The sequence below is a fragment of the Acinonyx jubatus genome, chromosome D1, assembly GCF_027475565.1.
Source record: "Acinonyx jubatus isolate Ajub_Pintada_27869175 chromosome D1, VMU_Ajub_asm_v1.0, whole genome shotgun sequence".
Taxonomy (NCBI): domain Eukaryota; kingdom Metazoa; phylum Chordata; class Mammalia; order Carnivora; family Felidae; genus Acinonyx; species Acinonyx jubatus.
The window spans coordinates 25,528,847-25,547,349 of record NC_069390.1 but is presented as its reverse complement, the minus strand read 5'-3'; the positions used below and the strand labels follow the sequence as shown (position 1 = coordinate 25,547,349).

Sequence of the window (18,503 nt, the reverse complement as noted above, 5' to 3'; positions counted from 1 at the left end):
TTGGATTTTTGAATTCACTGTTAATTGAATTCCATTTTAATATATTTTTTGGGCTTTTAGCTCTGTTACTTTATTCTTATTTTGTAGTGGTTTCAATGGGGATTGTAACATATATATTGTGATGTATGTAATATATGTTATATATATGTATAGATCCTTACATTTTCTGTCTACTTATAATTAATATAGTACCACTTCTTATAAAATGTAGATACCTTGAAACTATATAGGCCAATTCTCTTTTTATGTCCTTTATGTTATAGTTGTCATATGTAAAAAATCTACATTATAAACACTACAAGGCAGTTATAATTTTATATCAAACAGTCACATGCTTCTAAAGAAGTTAAGGAAAACAGGGGTTCCTCGGTGGCTCAATCGGTTGGGTGCCCAGCACTTGATTTCAGCTCAGGTCATGATTCCGGGATTATGGGATCAAGCCCCACTTTGGATTCTGCTCTGAGCCTGGAGCCTGCTTGGGATTCTGTCTCACTCTCCCTTTGCCCCTCTCCCCCACTCACACGTTCTCTCTTTCCCAAAATAAATAAAATTCTTTTTTTAAGTTAAGGACAATAAAATCATAATTTTGTATCTGTATATATCTAGTTTTTAAGCAGGTTTGTGATAATGGTTGTGTAACTGTGAATTTAAAATTATTGAATATACACTTAAAACAGGTAATTTTATGGTATGATAAATTATACCTCAATGAAGCTGTTAAAAACAAAAATTGTAAATATTCTACCTGCTCAAGTGCCATTTGCCTTTGATTTATGAAGATTATTTAAAAACCCGTCCATTAACACAGTGTGCCTGTTTTAAGAAATCTTCAGTAGGATCAATTTGATTAGGTCAAGTAGAATCACAGAGCTTCTGGTTGAGGAAGTCCAGAGATGACAAGGTTTTTTAGTGACATTTCTTTTTAAAAATGCATTTCTGGGGCACCTGGGTGGCTCAGTCAGTTAAGCGGCCGACTTCAGCTCAGGTCATGATCTCACGGTCCGTGAGTTCGAGCCCCACGTCGGGCTCTGTGCTGACAGCTCAGAGCCTGGAGCCCATTTCAGATTCTGTGTCTCCCTCTCTCTCTGCCCCTCCCCTGCTCGTGCTCTGTCTCTCTCTGTCTCAAAAATAAATAAACGTTAAAAAAAAATTAAAAAAAAATAAAATAAAAATGCATTTCTAATAAATCTTTTTGGGTCCTCTTATAGAATATAGGGTACGGGAGGAATTTAAGTACCACTCCCATAGGTCTAATGGGAGGTGCTCTTTCCCCTCTTCAAATAACTAACTAAATAAAGTTGTTTCCTTCTTAATCACTATAGAATATTAAAAACTTAGAGCAGAAAGTAAATGCACTAAATTGGTAGTTATCATTGGGCATTTTTTCCTTTTTTCTTCTTTTTTTGGTATATGTTTTTTCCCCCAGCTTTATTGAGATAAATAGACATATATGTAAGTTTCAGGTGTACAAGTGTCATGATTTAATACATACATATATTGCAAAATGGTTGTTACCACAATAAAGTTGGTTAACCTATTCATCCCCTCATGCTCTTTTTTCTTAACATTATATATTAAATTTCCTCATATTATCAGAAATTCTTCATAAGCATAATGTTTGAATCTCAATGATACAAACTTTACTTAATCTTAGGTTGCTTCTGACTTCTGACTACCATTTATTACATTACAGGGCATAAGTCATAAGTAATTACTGAGTCAAAAGTATGGGCATTTTTTAGGCTTTTGTACCTATTTGTAAACTGTCCATAGAACAGTTACATCAGTGTAGATTTTCATCATCAGTTTTGACAGTCTTTCGTTTTTTGCCTGAATTTTATCAACTTCTTTTCCAAAGTCAAGTACTTTTCAAGTATTTTTATTTGCACGTCGTGAGTACTTCCATCTCTTGTCTAGTTGGGAGAGAGGAGTACTGAGCTATGTGAGATGATTTTAGAAAAAGTTCCAATGAGCAAATAATTAAAAGTGATACGTGCATACCCTAAACATTTATTTTAAACTTGAAATACATATCTGTATATTTCTTTGATTTTGAGTCAGGTTCTTTTCTTTAAGAATATGGGTTTGCCACGTGGAGTGGAGCATCATGTTCCTGGTATAAACCACATCCATACTGCACTGTTTATAAGGCCCAATTCCAGGATAACATTTGAAGCAAAGTGAATGTAGAACCCTAGACTTGTATATTTTATTTTTTCTAATATTTTGCATGTGTCTCACCTACACCGGAGTTGACAGCAGTTTTTAAGTAACTCCTCTTCATTCAACTTAGTTTTCATGGAAGCAGCAGTACCCTCCTTCATTCACTTTTTGCTATTTAGTAAGATGTGCTGTCCTACTTACAAGTTCAGCTGACATAAACAGGCTTAGCAACAAACTTGCTTGATGCTTGGTGAACATACGTTTCCTCTGGTGGAAGGAGAAACAAGAGGTCATAGGTACTAGAAAGTAGCTGACCAGCCAAGAACATACAGGATATTTGATGGAGGGATTGGAAAGCACTGCTTAATCTAACAGGTCATTTAAAGAGAAGCTGTTGTTTTGCAGGCTTTCACTTCTAATACTCTCTGACACCAAAATTCATTCACAATGGGGGTAGAAATTAATCTTAATTCCTACTTACATCTTGCCTTCCTTCCTTCCCATTCTTGAATAATTATTACATGCCTTGTGCTGTGTTAGGTGCAACGAATAAAGAGATTAACAACACACAGTTTCTGTTCTCAAGGAGTTAAAATCCAAAGAGGGAACTACTGTATGGTACTGTCACTGTTGGTTTTCTGCTAGAACCAGCCCAGAAGTATGAGCCTATTCAAAATTGCCCTGTGTGTGTGTGGGTGTGTTTGTTCTTTCATTTATTCATTCCTTCAACAGTTGAAACGCTCACCCTAGTCTTTCTCCATGCTTTGTGAGAGTGATTATTGCTTCTGAAAAGCCACATATCTATAAGCAGAAATGAATGAATGTAAAAGCACTGTCTTATGCCCCATCTTCTCTGTCCTTTCCCACTCTCCCTAGAGACATTATTAATCAATTCAGGGGAAGTACAATAATGGGCACCATTTGTCGAACACTTATAATGTATCAGACACTTACTCAGTGTTCTACATGTTTTCTCATTTATTTTAACCCGTATTGCCACCCTGTGAGGTAAGAATTAGGATCCCTATGTGTAGAGCAGGGAACTGAACCTTGGGGAGTTAAGGCAAATTGCCAAAAGCTTCACTGTTGGAATTGACGGACCCGAATTTGAGACCATGTTTCTCTAAGTCAGAAACCCCATCTCTTAACTGCTGCGCCAAGATACAGGATTGTGAGGAGGACTGACTCTAAATCATGGGAGAGTTTGGCTACTTTTTTCCAAAAGATTCTCCTAGACAATTACTTGGAACATCCAAAGATAATTGAAAAATTGTATTGAGGTTTAATTAAGTCATTGATAGTTATGTAACTCATATTCAATTTAAATTCTATGAAGTTTTTTCTTACTAGATTATAGTTCCCATAAGACCTGCTAGTCGATCAAAATGCAAAGAAAGCTTCCAACACCCCTATGCCCTCCTTCCACCGCTCGCCCCACTTCTCTCGTTGGAGTGTGGATGATTAGTGCCCTGACCAAGACTGCAAGTCCTTAGCAGTCTGCTAAAAATGCCCTCCTTCTCCAACCTCCAGTGTATCATCTGATTTAAATCACCTTTCTGGCTACAGCTGTCCTTTTAGACTTGTGCCCCGGCAGTCCCCCTTGACCTCAGTCGCACTCGCAGCCCTCCGGCCCCACACCACCGCCACCTCCCCTGCCTGGAACACACACAAACACGTCCCCGTTCTCTAGTTTCATTAAACTCAAAATTCCTTAAAAATACTTTTTTTTTTTTTTTTTTTAAATTGCTATGCCTTTGCTCTTACTAGTCTGGTGCCCTTCCCACTCACCTTCTGTTGTCAACTTGGGAAAATCCTGCTTATCCTTCAAGGGCCAATATAAATGTCACCTTCTCTGTGAAGCCCTCCCTTCCCCCTTCCCCAGAAGAGGCAGTGTTTGTCATTTCCCTTCTGACTCTTAAAGCAGTCTGTCTATGTCTTTGGTAGAGCCCTCGACACAGTTCATTTTCTGTCTCTTTTTGTCTGTTTCCCCTGCTCCTGATTGGGAGCTCCTAGGTTAGATCATTATTTATCTTTCACCCTCAGTGCCCACATGTAGTAGTTTCTTAATGATCATACTGAATCGTTACTGATATTGATACTAACCTTTATTAAGTGCATCCTATATCTTAGGCACTGTGCTTGATGTTTATACATAAATATTTCCCTGTTTAATCCTCATACTCCTTGTATACTGTATTACGCCTTGTTTTACAAAGTAGGAAACTGAAGTTAAGTGAGGCAAAATAACTTGACCAGGTTGACACAAGTGGATGGAGTAAAGATTTGAGAGTGTCTGACTCCAGAGTTCATTCCTTTATACCGACAGAAACAGTCAATCTGATACGTTCCCTGGGGACTTACCAACAACTAGGAGATAGATTCTCTATTGAGACCAACCCTGAATGGCTAAAGAGAAGCATGTAAAATACCCTGTAACAAAAAGGATGAGTGAGGTCCTTGGAAAAGGCTTGAGAGTCATTTGAAAAATTTTGTTTATTCGCAAGAAGAGGCTCAAAGGACTCTGTTCTGATCACTGGTAAAGTTAGGTTCAGAAAATCCAGTATCCGGACAAATAACCCTCACACACTGTTTTTGCAGACAGGGATGAGAAAAAGAGAAAAGCCAGTGTTGGGCTGAAGGATGTTGTGGATCATCAAATGCCAGAGCTACCCTTTTACAAAGGAGAAGACCAAAGGTCCAGATTCATTAATTAACTTGCCCAAGGGCACATAGCTAATAAATAACAGAGCTGGGCCTAGAATCCCCATTTTTTGAGTCCCAGTTCAGTGCCCTTTCTACCATAGTGTGCTCTATATTAGAGTTGCTATGTTCATGTTTGGAGAAAAAATGCTGGACCAAGGCAGAAATGAGTCTTTGAAGGAAACAGCTTGATGCCTTTGGAGCTGGTCAGCTTTTGCCTAAGACCTGCTGCTATTTTGGGCTCTCGGTTTGCTCAGAACTAAATACTGCCAGCCATACAAATAAAAAGGCAAGGCTATTATTTAGGCCTCCTAGGTCTGTGCATTCACTTATCTGCTTGCAAGGGCAAATTATCAGTTCATCTCTGCTGGGCAGTTCGAGCATAGGATTATATTAGCCCTTGTCTTAGCCCTTGGACATCTACTGGTATATCTCTGTTAAAATAAATGCACAAGCCATGCTTCTGCGTTGCCAGAGGAGAGGGAAAAGAAGGAAAATAAATCTGTCTCTACCAATGCTGATTTCTAATGCTGTTTCTTTCTGTTTCTTTCAGGGTGACGAGGAAGGACCCAGGTAAGATCACATTATTGCTGCTTGTCTGTTCTCAGAAATGAAGTAGAGTGACATTTGTGGCCTTTTAATGCCCCATGAAATATGGACAGCCAAAGAACAGCACAGAAAAGGGCTCAACATCTTAAGCCGGGGCTTTGAAGATCTTATTTTGTAAGGCTCCCATCTCCCTCCCCATCTATGCCATTTCCTGCCTGTAACCTTCAGATAAAGGTAGACTTTAAAGCATGTAATGACAGTAACTTCAGAATACCTTGTTAAGAAGAGTAGGCACTATATTTGAATGGTAATTAGGCTCTCAGGTGGACTGCCTAGATAAACTTTTGCATTGTTCTTTCTTGATTGGAATTGGATTGCTTTTTTTTTTTTTTTTTTAATGGGCTCTGGATCCAATATTCTTTATTTCTGATCTATAACATCTTTGTGTCTGACTACAGACACCTATACCATGAATCCTATGATATTATGGAACTTCGTTTAGGAAAAAAAAATCCTTTCTGCTTCTGTATCATCACATGAGATTTGAAAGCGTGTTTCATTATTGCCTCAGCCTTGCAGTAAATCTGGAATTTGGTTTACTTACCTCTGCTGTCCTGCTGTTCAGATGGTGAGAACGGGCTCTCGGAAATGCTGCAGCTTGGCCATCAACACAATCAGGAGGCTTCTGTGCAAAGTAAAATACAACGTCCAGATGGGTCCCCTGTGTCACATAGGATCAACAAGGACTGTTAAGGCTAGAGATACCAGGAAGTTCATTTAGGCCACTCCTATTCAAGCTTTAGTTTTAGAAGAAGTGCCCTTGTTTTCAAATGAGCTTTTGAGTAGAATCCCAATGTACAAACCTAGGGTTCCTCAGAACTCAGTTTGAAAATCACTTATCTAGTTCAAATTTCTCATTGAAAGAAGCTAAATGACTTGTCCAAGGTACCTTACTGGAATCAGCGTCTGGTCCTTCCTTGGTTTCATTTATAAACAAACAAATAAAGTTTTTTCTTCTTTCTTTTTCTGCCCCCATATCCTGAGCCTCTTCCTCGGTGCCATGTTACCGCACATCTTGTCTCTCCTAATGCTTCGGAACTGTGCTTCTCAGCGTAGATCTAGCTCCTTGTCTACTGTGGCTAAAGCCACAGGCGCCCTGGCTTTAAAACTGCAGAGCCTCAGGAAATTTCTTCAGACTCCTCTTCCCAGTTGTTCTCAGGAACAGACTTCTGTGTTGTGGTTCACTTATTTCCTCCCTCCCTCCTTGCTTCCCTCTTTCCCTCCCTCTCTTTAAAAAAAAATATATATATATTTTTAATGTTTATTCACTTTTTGAGAGACAGAGTAGGAGCAGGGCAGGGGCAGAGAGAGAGAGAGAGGGAGACACAGAATCCTAAGCAGGCTCCAGGCTCTGTGCTGACAGCTGAGAGCCCAACGCAGGGCTTAAACTCACAAACCATGAGATTGTGACCTGAGCCGAAGTCAGATACTTAACCAACTGAGCCACCCAGGTGCCCCCCCCACCTTTCTTTTCTTATGACCTACTATGTGTCAGGCATCATGCTACATACTGGGTATACAGTAATAACTAAGACAGACATGGTTCCTATCTTTGTGGGAGAAACAAGCGTATAATCGGGCCCCTACACTGTGGGTGAAGTGCTATGATTAAGGGAAGTTTAGGCTGCTTTAGGAAAGCTCCTAAGTCAGTGTTGGAGGATAAGGGAAGGCTTTCCAGAAAAGGTTATATATGAACAGAGCTCTAAAAGATGAGAAGGCAGGCAAAGGAGGAGGAGGGGGTAGGGTTGTTCTAGGGAGAGAGAACAACTTGTGGGAAAGCTCTAGGTAAGAGAAGGGTGGAGCAAAGAAAGCCGAATCCAGATCATTTAGGGCCTTAGAGGCCACCTATGGTATATGAGCACTAGCTTGCCGGCAGTGAGAAAGCATTAAAGAATTGAAATGGGAATTGACCCCGATAGATTTGCATTTTGGAAGTCTGCCCTGCATGCCTGAACTGGAAGTGGATTAACACCAGAGCCTGGGAGCCTAAATCCACATCTTCTCTAGTTATTGACCGGGTTTTTACCATTTTGCATAGACCTTCGGTTTCAACAGACTCTAAATTGTCTCCTTGGCACTCCATCTCTCCTACTGTCAAGACTAGCTCTAGCTCCTGAAAATCTGGGCCGAGTACAGCCCTGAACCTTCTTCGTCCCCAGAAAGAACATTCAGACAAGACCAAATAATGAAAACACCTTAGCAGAGGTAATGTGGCTTGGAGGAGCCTGATTAGGATGAACACACTCATCTTGTCTTCATGGGTACATGTCAGAGGCATGTTGAGTAGAAGAATACAAGGGACCTTATGAAGAGAATACCTCACTTCCAAGATACTATTTAGTGTAAGATCCTGGTTGTAGAGTTTAATTGCAGATACCCTCGTGTCATTTTGACAAGACAGTCATGAAGCATAGTTTCTTTACGAGCAGCCACGAAGTCAAGCTGTCTCCCTAAGCGAGGCTGTCATGGATGTTAGCAGGGACTCTTTTGGACCGGGACTCAACAGAACCCTCTTGTGGTACGATGAGCACTTGAAGAACATGTTCTGATTTGGCAGAAAGAGAAAAGAGGAGTCAAATTTTCTTCTTAAACTTTAAATTTATACTCGTTGGTTCCATTCAGTTTGTGTTGAACTACCATTTGGCTCAGTTAATTCCAATTAACACTTCAGGGCGGATTGCCTTTGATCTGAAATTTCTCTCAATTATGATATACACTTCACCATCCCAATAAACCAAATTGAGTTTTGTTCCAAAGGCTCCTGTGTTGCGGACAGTATTAAATGAGAGTTTGATGTGTGAGGGAGACAGAAAGGAAGTGCGGGTCTGCCTGCACAAGGGACGGAAGAGGAATGAATCGGGAGTCTCTGCATCCAGGTCTCTTGGATGGTTATACCTGTGTCTCCTTTGCTGGCATTCTTTCTGTACAGCCGCTTCCCCACTGTCTGCACGGAAATCCAGCCTCTCTCCACAGTGGCGGGAACAAAGGAGATTTCCTGTCCTGTTGAAACGTCTTCTGTTTGTAACAGAGGTCTCTCAGCTGGGGTCTCCCTGCCTTCTTCCTCCTTTCCCTTCTGACTCCCCAAGCCATTTGACATGACATGTCTCAGTATTGTACTTTTGGTCCTGTCTGTTCCTTGCCCTGAATTGTATTGTGTAGTTGTCCTACTAATCAATAACAGTAATAATCATAGCTGTCACTTACTGAAGGTTTACTAGGTACGGTGTTTTTATATATATCCTCATTTAATCCTCATGTAAAGCCTATGATGTGGTTATTATCTCACTTGTAAAATGAGGAAATTAATGCTCAGAAGGATGAACTTGCCCTAGATCACAGAGCTAGTAAGTCGCAGAGCTAGGATTTGAATCCAGTCTGGCTTCAGGGTTCATGCCCTCCACCACCATTTGGACTATCTGCCCTCATCGGCCAGCGCACTGCTTTTCCTCCCCGAAAGCTGTGAGAGCCGGGAGGCTTCACGCCTACTCCTCGGGGGATCACCTTGCTCTTGTTCCTCTGACCTGGGAGGTCTTGACTTGCTTTGACACTGAATTGCTGGGGCCTCTGTTTTCTGCAAGCTGCCTCTCCCCTCCTTAGCCTCTGTCATCCTAAAAGGATATTTCTTCGCTTACCCGCACACAGTGCCCTTTCATGGTCAGCAGCAAACGGGGCCCTTTCAGACTCCCCGGGGAGCAGGCAGCCAGGCCTTCCTTTGACCCGCTCCCCCCACCCCGCCCCCGCAGAATCGGCCGCATGTTGCCCCTGCATCTGGTGGTCTACTCCTCAAATCCACGTGATGGCTACATAGATGGTGAGGGTCCTTGGAGGGCGTGGAGGAACAAAAGTCCTCATGTGTACAACATGGATATTACCCATCGTGGAGTCATCTTTTAAGAGGGTGTCTTTGAAGCCCAGAGTGATTTTTTTTTTTTCCAAGCAAAAAAAGCAATTTACACTTTTGGCAGCAATTTTCTGTCTTCTCTGTGCTATTACGGGAGATCTTGTGTTCACTCCCTCACAGATCGGCTCCTCAGCGCCTGCTGGAGCCCGCTGAGAAGTGATATATATTCCAGGAGAGGGGGTGGCAATAGATGCTGCTGCCTTAAAGCTGTTTTGTAGTGGGAGGAAGTCAGAGAGGGAAGGACCCCGAAACTCTTGTGCTCGGAGGAAAAAGGAGCAAGATCAATATGAAATCTTGATTTGTTATTGAGATGTTCTGTGATTTTTTTCTTTTTTTTTTTTTTTTTTAACATAGAGGAAAATGGCTTTTTAATAGTAACAACCATATTTGGGACTTCTGTAGAATATTTCGTCTTCAGAGCTGGCTTTTATTCAGGCAAAAAGCTCCCGCTGAGATCAGTGTGAATCTGACCCGTGCCGATTCTGTGATCAAACAGGCAGCAAGTTCTGAAGGAGTAGGAGCTCAAGGAGAGTCAGCAGACCTGCCTTCTATTCTTGGTCTGCCTGAGACTGACTGCATGACCTTGGGCTAGTCATTCAACCTCGTTGCCTCTGTGTAATCTGTTTTTATTTCTCTGTAAACACTAGCCTTTCTTCCCCCTGCTCTCCACCCAGTTTTTTGGGGATGTGGTTGTGTGAAGAAATACAGTCTTATATCACATATGGAGTGGAAAGAATCTGCTTCTTAGAGATTCTGTAATTTAGTAGATTCTTAAAAAAATCTTCTGAACTTTGTTTCTTTAAAAATCTTCTTGGGGCTGTATACAAGGTACTCTTCCCCACCCCCAAAATAATAACCATATGTTCTTAGACATGACATCTCTCCTCCTGACAACTTAGTTTGTAGAGATAAAAGAGAACTAAATCAGTGATACACTTAGGTTTCTTTTGTCCTCTGATTGCAAATTCATGACTTGGTTTTTGCACTCTCTTCATTTCAGAAGACCTAGCTCGAAGCCAAAGAAAATGGCTCAAATACTTGTGACATGGGATGGAGTGATCAGGGCTGCTTATTATACAGAAGTGGGGTCCCAGCATCTAAGCTGGCCTCCTGTACAGAGAATCTCTTAACTGTCGCATTTCCCTGTCACAGAACCTGGGTTGACTTTGCTTTCCCCTGCTGATGTGGATCGTTTATCCCCTACTCTCCCAGGTGAGGGATGGAGTTCTGCTGTGCATTATGCTGCCTCTCAGTAATAGAAGCTAACGTAATTGATTTTCAGATATTTACCCATGATAGTCACTTTATCTTATTTTATGCATATTGGTATACAACCAGAGGATGCAGGCACAGCTGGAAAATTCAGCCAGGGTGCCTCTGGTTTACCTCCATTGGCCTCACACTAGAAATGGCGGCCAGGAGCAGCTGCCTGCCTTTTTGGGCTGTGCATATCGCTAGCAACAGCAAGAGCCCCAGTAGGAAGGGGCCCGGGTGTCCCTTTGCACACTGTGGTTTTACTGGGAACATTTATGTGTGTTACCTCATTTATTTCTCATATCAGTCCTCATAGGTGGCTAATCCATTATCCAGAGCTGCAGAGAGGTGATACCTACGTGAGGTGACACAGCTGAAAAACGGTAGAACTGGTGTTCAGACTCCAGTAGTCTGACTCGAACATGTGACTCTTAACCACTGCACGGTCACAGCGCTCGGTAAGAAGTATGTTGGATGTAGAGTAGGGTACAGCCAACGCAGAGCAGAGAGTCAGAAAAGATAACATTTGTGCTGGACTTCGAAGAATGGGTATGGGTAGGCTTTTCCAGGTGGAGAAGGTAGAAAGGCCATCCAAGCAGAGGGACCAGCATGTCTCAAGGCTCGGAGGAAAAACGCATGTGCTGTGTGAGGAATGGTGAGCCACTGCATGACCGGACTGTGGCAGGAGGTGGGCCTAACAGATGGGTGGGTTCGCCCTGCAGAGGGTCTTGTGCGCTATGCTGGGATGCCAGAAGGTTGTACTGTTGCTTTGTCCTTACTATAGAAGAAGTGGACAGACTTCTAAATCTTGCAGGTCTCTTCCTGTAGTTGTATCTCGTGATTTGTTATGGGTAAATTGTTTGCTCTCTTGTGCCTCAGTTTCCCCATCAAAATAACACATCCTGTTATACTTAAAGACAAGTATGCCGTGAAGCATTGAAAGTGTGTTCTTTCGGGTTTCTTTTTTTAGATGGAAAAACAAGCAGCTGAGCTAAAGTAGCTGAAGAGGGAAATTGTTTGATTTGTGTCTTATAACCCTATTTTGACAGCTCCTGCCTTCCTCAAACTTAAAATCGGGTTTGGAAAGTAGTTATCTAGTTCCAAATTAATAGAGAAAAGGAGTACTAAAGCCCCGACATTTTCCAAATAGATTTAGGACTAAAGATATTTTTTAAAACCTTGTCAAAGAATTAAATCGATGTCACATTTGTCCCTGAGTTAGATCCGGTGCTGAAGAGTCTGGCTGGAGCCTACTTCTCTTCTTCCTTGTTTGTCTTCATAGCCATTTTGGACCAGCAATTAAACATAATTCGTTTGAGGAAGTCACAAAACTCCAGTCTGTGTTTTAAGAATAACTAGATTGGATGTCATTGCCTGTGCCCCCCTCCTGGGGCAGCCATTGTAAAATTGTCGTTAGTGGTGTCTTTTTCATTTTAGGAGAAACCAGCCAAGCTCTAGCATCTTCTCACTTGCTCCCAGTGAGAGGCACGTAAGAGGTCAATAATTCCATTTTCCCAACAAGCTTCCAAGGATCTTTCCTTTTTTTGTAGCTCCGTGTGCCTGAACTGCATTCACCTCTTTACCCAGAAACCCGCAGCATCCATGACAGATGCTGGGAGCAGAAGCTGGTGTGTTTTTGTGATTTGGTTTGTTTTTGTTTTCTTTTCTCCTTCAAAGATGATGTGAAGTTAAGACTTAATAAGCGTAGGTCTCTTTAAACCCAGCTTCAGGACAGTAAGAGGTGGCCGAAGGCCAAGATGAAACTTGGGTACCCTAAATGGTGAGGTCTTTGCCAAGGACCAGTGTTCATGTATGTGCCTGTTTGGACCTAGGACCTAACTATGAGCGTGTGTATGTTCATAAAAGAAATACTTCCTTAGCCACAAGCAGGGGTTTCAGGGAAGAAAAGCACCTTCTTATATAAATGTCTCATTCCCCCCACTGCTTCGCACCGCTGCCGATTGTTCCCTGTAGGTTGTGGTGTGGTTGTAAAGTGGAAAAGCATTTGTTTCCTTGGTGAGTACACGTCTCCTTCCCCTCTGGCTCCATCAGTTCTATTTAAAGGAAAGTGAGGTGGAGCATGAGGAACACAGCCCAGAGCAGGAGGGGATGTGAGAACTACGGCGAAGGTGAGAGAGAAGCATCTCTCAGCTGCCCCCCGGCTGCTAGACGCGTCTCGGTGGAGATGCAGTGGGGTGCTGTGTGGTCCCCCACACCTGAACAGGTGCTTCCACCTGAGGACCAGTGAGAGCCGCCCAGGCGGCCGGCTTTGCCGTCCACGCTTGTCCAGGACTCACAGTTCTTCGGCAGCAGGGGCGCTGCCTGCTTATGTGCCGAACGTTAAACAGGAGCCGGATCTGCATGGCGTACTCAGGCATTGAACACAGCTCTGTGAGGTAGAGTTATTCCATCCTTTTTGCAGAGGAGGAAACTGATGTTCTAAGAAGTTACATGATTAAGCCATGGTCACACCGTCAGAAAGTGAGTCCATCGGGACTGGAACCCAGATCTGTCAGGCTTAAAATTCTGTGCTTTCAACCACTGCGCCATACTGCCTTTCTAAGGTGATGCAGGATTCGTATCTTCCAACGTCTTGGCTGGGAATAAGTGACAAGGCAGCAGGGATTTGGCATTTTTATCAGAAAAACTTTTCATTTTCTTTGTTGAATGGCAACAAGCAGTTTGCCTGAGATGGAAGTTGAAGCGGAGCTTGCCAGGAAACTGCCTGAGGGGGAACGAACCAGAACTTCTCTCCCCAGACAGGTAAACATGAGTTTACTCCCTGGCTGTTGTGGAGCCAGCAACTGCCATCGCCTTTTCTGAAAGAGCCACTGTTCACCCAGTGGCAGGTGCAGGCCAACTGTTGTCATGGCAACGGCAGGAGAGGCGAGCAAGTTTAATTCCAGAACTGATAATTAACTCGGGGGTGGGGAGGGGGGTAAGGAGAGGAATGGGGGGATAATTGTTTCAGGAGGGAAAACTTAGCAATTACCAGCAAGCTGCATAGATGAAAAGGCCAGATACAGATGCCCCTGGAATTCAGTGCCTATCCCCTCTGGTTAGGAAGTTTTGATAACTCGTCCCCAGCCAACCAAGACACTTTAAGGAACCAGATGAGGAAAGAGGAATGTTACATAGGCTGGGAAGAGAAATTCAGGGGGTCAGGTGAATGACTACCCTAAATGACGGCAGCCGTCTAGAAGCAATCCAGAAATGCCATCTGAACTCTGCGGGAAGAATTCGTGCTTGGGGAGAAAGCAGGGCCCATAAAGCACACCTGTTTTGAGTTTGTACTTCTATGTATGGAATGAGGGACAGCGGCTTCATAGAGAGTAAAAGGAAGACTTGTAGAGACAAGGCACTTGTTGAGGCGCTTGATCATTGTGGCTGTTAGTCTGTAAACCCTCAGAGATTGTAACATTGAAAGTAAGATAAGCATTCCACATGGATTATCCATCTCATTTAATCCTTACAGCCACCTAGAGTGAAGGTGTTTGTTATTCTCCTAAAAGAATTTGAATATTCAGTACCTTGCCCAAGGTCACAGAGCTAGTAAGTCACTGTGCTGAATTCTATTGTCCTATTGATTTGTATTTATAAAATAAAACCTATACTACTCTATAGGGAAGAATCAGACTTAAGTAGATATGAACACTTTACGGTAAAAAGGAAGATAATACTTTTTTTTAGCGGAGGTAAGGTGAGCTACAAAATAAAAATTACTGAATGAGAAATATTGGAGAATGTCCTGTCATGCTTCTGAGATCTGTCACACTCCTAGCTCACAGATTAACCCTGTGTCTCCAGTTCTGATTGGGGAATAAGTGTGAGTCATGGTTCCTTCCTAACTTGTTATATATTTTTTAAGATTATTTTTTTGCAGATGTGGAGCTCGAACTCATGACCCCAAGATCAAGAGTCACATGCTCTTCTTTAGGGGTGCCCGGGTGGCTCAGTTGGTTAAGTGTCCGACTTCGGCTCAGGTCACGATCTCACAGTTTGTGGGTTCGAGCCCTGCAGCGGGCTCTGTGCTGACAGCTCAGAGCCTGGAGCCTGCTTTGGATTCTGTGTCTCCCTCTCTCTCTGCCTCTCTCCTGCTCATACTCTGTCTCTCTCTCTCAAAAATAAACAAACATAGGGGCGCCTGGGTGGCGCAGTCGGTTAAGCGTCCGACTTCAGCCAGGTCACGATCTCACGGTCCGTGAGGTCGAGCCCCGCGTGGGGCTCTGGGCTGATGGCTCAGAGCCTGGAGCCTGTTTCCGATTCTGTGTCTCCCTCTCTCTCTGCCCCTCCCCCGTTCATGCTCTGTCTCTCTCTGTCCCAAAAATAAATAAACGTTGAAAAAAAAATTTAATAAAAAAAAAAATAAACAAACATAAAAAAATTTTTTTAAAAAGTCGCATGCTCTTCTGACTGAGCCAGCCAGGCACCCCACTGATGTATTTTTTTTGAGAGAGAGAGTGAGAAAGACTGGGCACACACAGGTGGGGGAGGGGCAGAGGCAGAGGGAGAGATTGAAAATCTGAAGCAGGTTCCACACCCAGTGCAGAGCTGACGCAGGGCTTGATCTCATAACTGTGAGATGACCTGAGCTGAAATCAAGTCGGATGCTTAACCAACTGAGCCACCCAGATAGATGCCCACCTAACGATGTATTTTAGTCAAACTTCCTTGGTTTATGTATTTTTCATTGGGAAAAAATGTCATACTGTATAGCAAGACTTTCCTGTATTCTGTGAGTGTGTGTGTGTGTGTGGGAGCGAGAGAGAGAGAGGTGTGTGTGTGTGTGTGTGTGTGTGTGTGTGTGTGTGTGTGTGTGACAGAGAGAGAGAGAGAGAGAGAGAGAGAGAGGGATGGGGGTGGGTGGAGAGGGAGAAAGGACCAGGGAGAGAAAAATTTTGCTTTAAAATGATGAGTCTCAGGGGCACCTGTCTGGCTTAGTCGGTAGAGCATGAAACTCTTATCTCAGGGTCATGAGTTTGAGCCCCACATTGGGTGTAGAGATTACTTATGAGACAACAACTAAAGTGATGAGTCTCAGTGGAAAGAGAAACCTAGCATTTATCCAGCAGTATCTTCAGAGCACCTGCTTGCTTCCAGGTGTTGTCTTTGGTGCTAGGAGTGTAGTTGCCAACAAAACATTCAAGGTTCATGTCCTCAATGAGGTTATATCCTAGACTCTCAAGTAAGGATTGTGAAATGAAAGTGGTATATAATTTAAAAACACATTTTAAATAAATCCGTTAGCCTCTCTCCTAAAACCAATTATAGGAAGTCAAACTTGTCCAGTCCTTCTGACTGGGAGGAAAATATGCAGAAAATAGAATAAAAGTGAAGTATATGTTGATAATCACCACTTAAAACTATGAGCTTCCCCTCGATTTTCCAGAAGTTTGACAAACTCTCCTAAGTTGATGTTGCCTTTGTAAGTGAAACAATTAATATCAAAATTTGGGAGTTCGACTGACACAATAATTATGCTGGAAAATGTAATTTTGCCTGCATAATAGAGGTGGGATTATTTCAAGGAGATCTCATTAATGTGCTGCTCATCAACAAAGAGCAGTGTAACCTTTCTCTTATTAGATTAGTACAGGGTCATGATGCAAAAGGCTGTGGGAACAATTCTCAGTCTTTTGTTCTAAGAAAATAAATTAAGCACTGTCCAGAAGTCTAGATATGGAAATTGAAATCATTGAAGACAGAAAAACAGTGTGGCCACTCATACTGAAATCAACATAACCTTCTTTCCTTTCTGCGAGTTTTATTCCTTTACCCATTTGTTGAGCAGATTTTGCCAAGTGTCTGCTATGACCTAGGCAGTGCTAGATGTTGGAGCTGTTGTAGAAGTCAAAATCAAAACCAGCCCCTGTTTACGTACAGTGGTCGGTCTCTCCTCCGCATTTCAGGGGCGTACATCTGCTCTGTCTGCTCATCTCTCTGTAAGCGTAAAGAATCAGCAGCCTACTAAAAAACTGCATGTCATGTGCAATTGTAAATGGAAGTCCCCCAGTGCAAGGCTTCCCAGATACAGTGGACTGAACACTAGTTTGAATTGTTGACTTACTCTTCTAAGGTAGAGTTCCACGTCCAGTCAGTGTGGAACATGCTACCCGTTTATCTTGGAGCTCCACAAGTACCGTGCATGGTATGATGAAGTTCGAGCGGCCTTGTGATAATGAGACCTGCCTCCTTGTTTAACCCAACGTTCCCAAACTAATTGATTATAAGGCTCTTTTAACTCCTATCACATAAATATCCCCCAGAACAGTGTTCCTCACCTGGAGGAATGCAGCTCAGTCTCCACTAGACGATGAGACCGGATGCTGACAATTGGCCAGTCAAAGAGGGCAGGAGACCTAAGGCAATATATTAGGAGTGTACATCTCTCAGGCTGAAATCTCCCCCTCATTGTACTTCATGTCAAATAACTGGGATTTCTGAACTGCTTTCACTGATGTGATTTATTTCCGGTACAATTGGAAACGTACTTATCAGGGGTACAAATAATTGAAGCTGATATACATTCTTGGGAAAAAGAAACCTAGAAAGGGCCACTGGGATTTTTTTTTTAATTGACATGAAAAAAGATAAAACCTGGATTTCCATAATTCCGTTAAAAATAAGACATCCATCATAACTAATTTTTTTTTGTTCTTTTCATCTTAATGTATTTCCTTTCACTTTTTAACAACAAAAAAGTTGTGATACCGGTGCATACCAAGCACCTAGCACCTTGCCTAGAACAGAGTAGACCCTTAAATATTGGTTGAGTGAAGGAATGAATGAATGAGACAATGATTAGGGACGTTACTAAACACAGAATAATCCAGAACAAGGTCATTTTTGTTTGTTTGTTTGCTTTAAGTCAGTGTATATAGTGGGCCTGCCCTTTTATCACATGATGGTGCCTCTTATATCCAGTAGCAGTCATGTGCTTATCATAGTTTGGGAGCAACTAAGAAAATAACATATATAAGAGTGTTTTGCAAACTGTTAAGTGCTTCACCCAGGGAATAGTTGTATTTTGTATTTTACCAATGATTATGAAAGTGCTCAGCATTCGGTCTCAGAAATTTCCCTGATATAACCAAGCACTGATGCCAGATGGATTATACATCAGGATCACAGCATTTTGACTTAAAGGCCCAAGAGACGTTGGCAACGGGACTAAGATGTCAGGCCTTCGGGAGAACCTCTGCCCATGCGCTTTCTCCTCAGCCTTCTAAGGGCACCCTCTCTGTCTGTATTGAGAATCAAGTGAGCATATATGTGAATGATAGTATGTGAGATGCAGATAAGAAATGAGAATGATGCTCTGTGCCCTTCAGAAGTATAAAGCGTGAAGCAAGCACAGTAGGATTGAATGGTAGAAGATGAAGTCTTTGTATAACGGTATCTGCTAAGACATAATTGTGTTTACAACTTGAGGTTCGTATGTGAGTCATTTAAATAAACACCAGGATAAATAAATAAACATTTACCAGAAGTAATGAAGGAAACAAGAAGATTGACCTTGATTCACCACCTTTACAACTTACGGGGTATGCACAGACATCTCATTTCCTTGTACTGACAAGCCTAAGAGGTGGTTTTGCTGTCCTCACATTACAGATTGAGGGGACTGAGTGAGAGTAAGTGACTTGTCCAGGGTCTCCCAGCTAGAGCTGGTAGTGGAGAGGGTCCACGCCATTGGAAGTAAGGCCTTCTTGTTCTGTATTCTGTATCTTTGCTCTCACAGCTACTTGGGTTCAAAGGATAATTCTTGTTTTCTCCTCCCTCTCCAACGTGCTTCTGCCCTTGACTTCACCTTCTCAGCTAATGGCATCATCATGTCTCAAGGCAGTAACTTAATAATATTCAATATCTCTCTCTT

At 42.5% G+C, this 18,503-nt stretch overlaps 1 protein-coding gene across 6 annotated transcripts in view; it reads left to right on the top strand.

Moving 5' to 3' along the window:
* Window positions 1-18,503, top strand: part of TRIM44 (tripartite motif containing 44) — a 110,068-nt gene that overhangs the window by 51,183 nt on the left and 40,382 nt on the right. For all 6 annotated transcript variants that reach the window (XR_008290389.1, XR_003424979.2, XR_008290390.1 and 3 more), the window contains exon 4: window positions 5,417-5,436. Coding sequence is in view for 3 of the 6 variants with exons in the window: in XM_027072883.2 (XP_026928684.1) it covers window positions 5,417-5,436 (20 nt within the window). In the remaining 3 variants the exon portion in view is untranslated. The remainder of the gene's footprint in view (window positions 1-5,416; window positions 5,437-18,503) is intronic.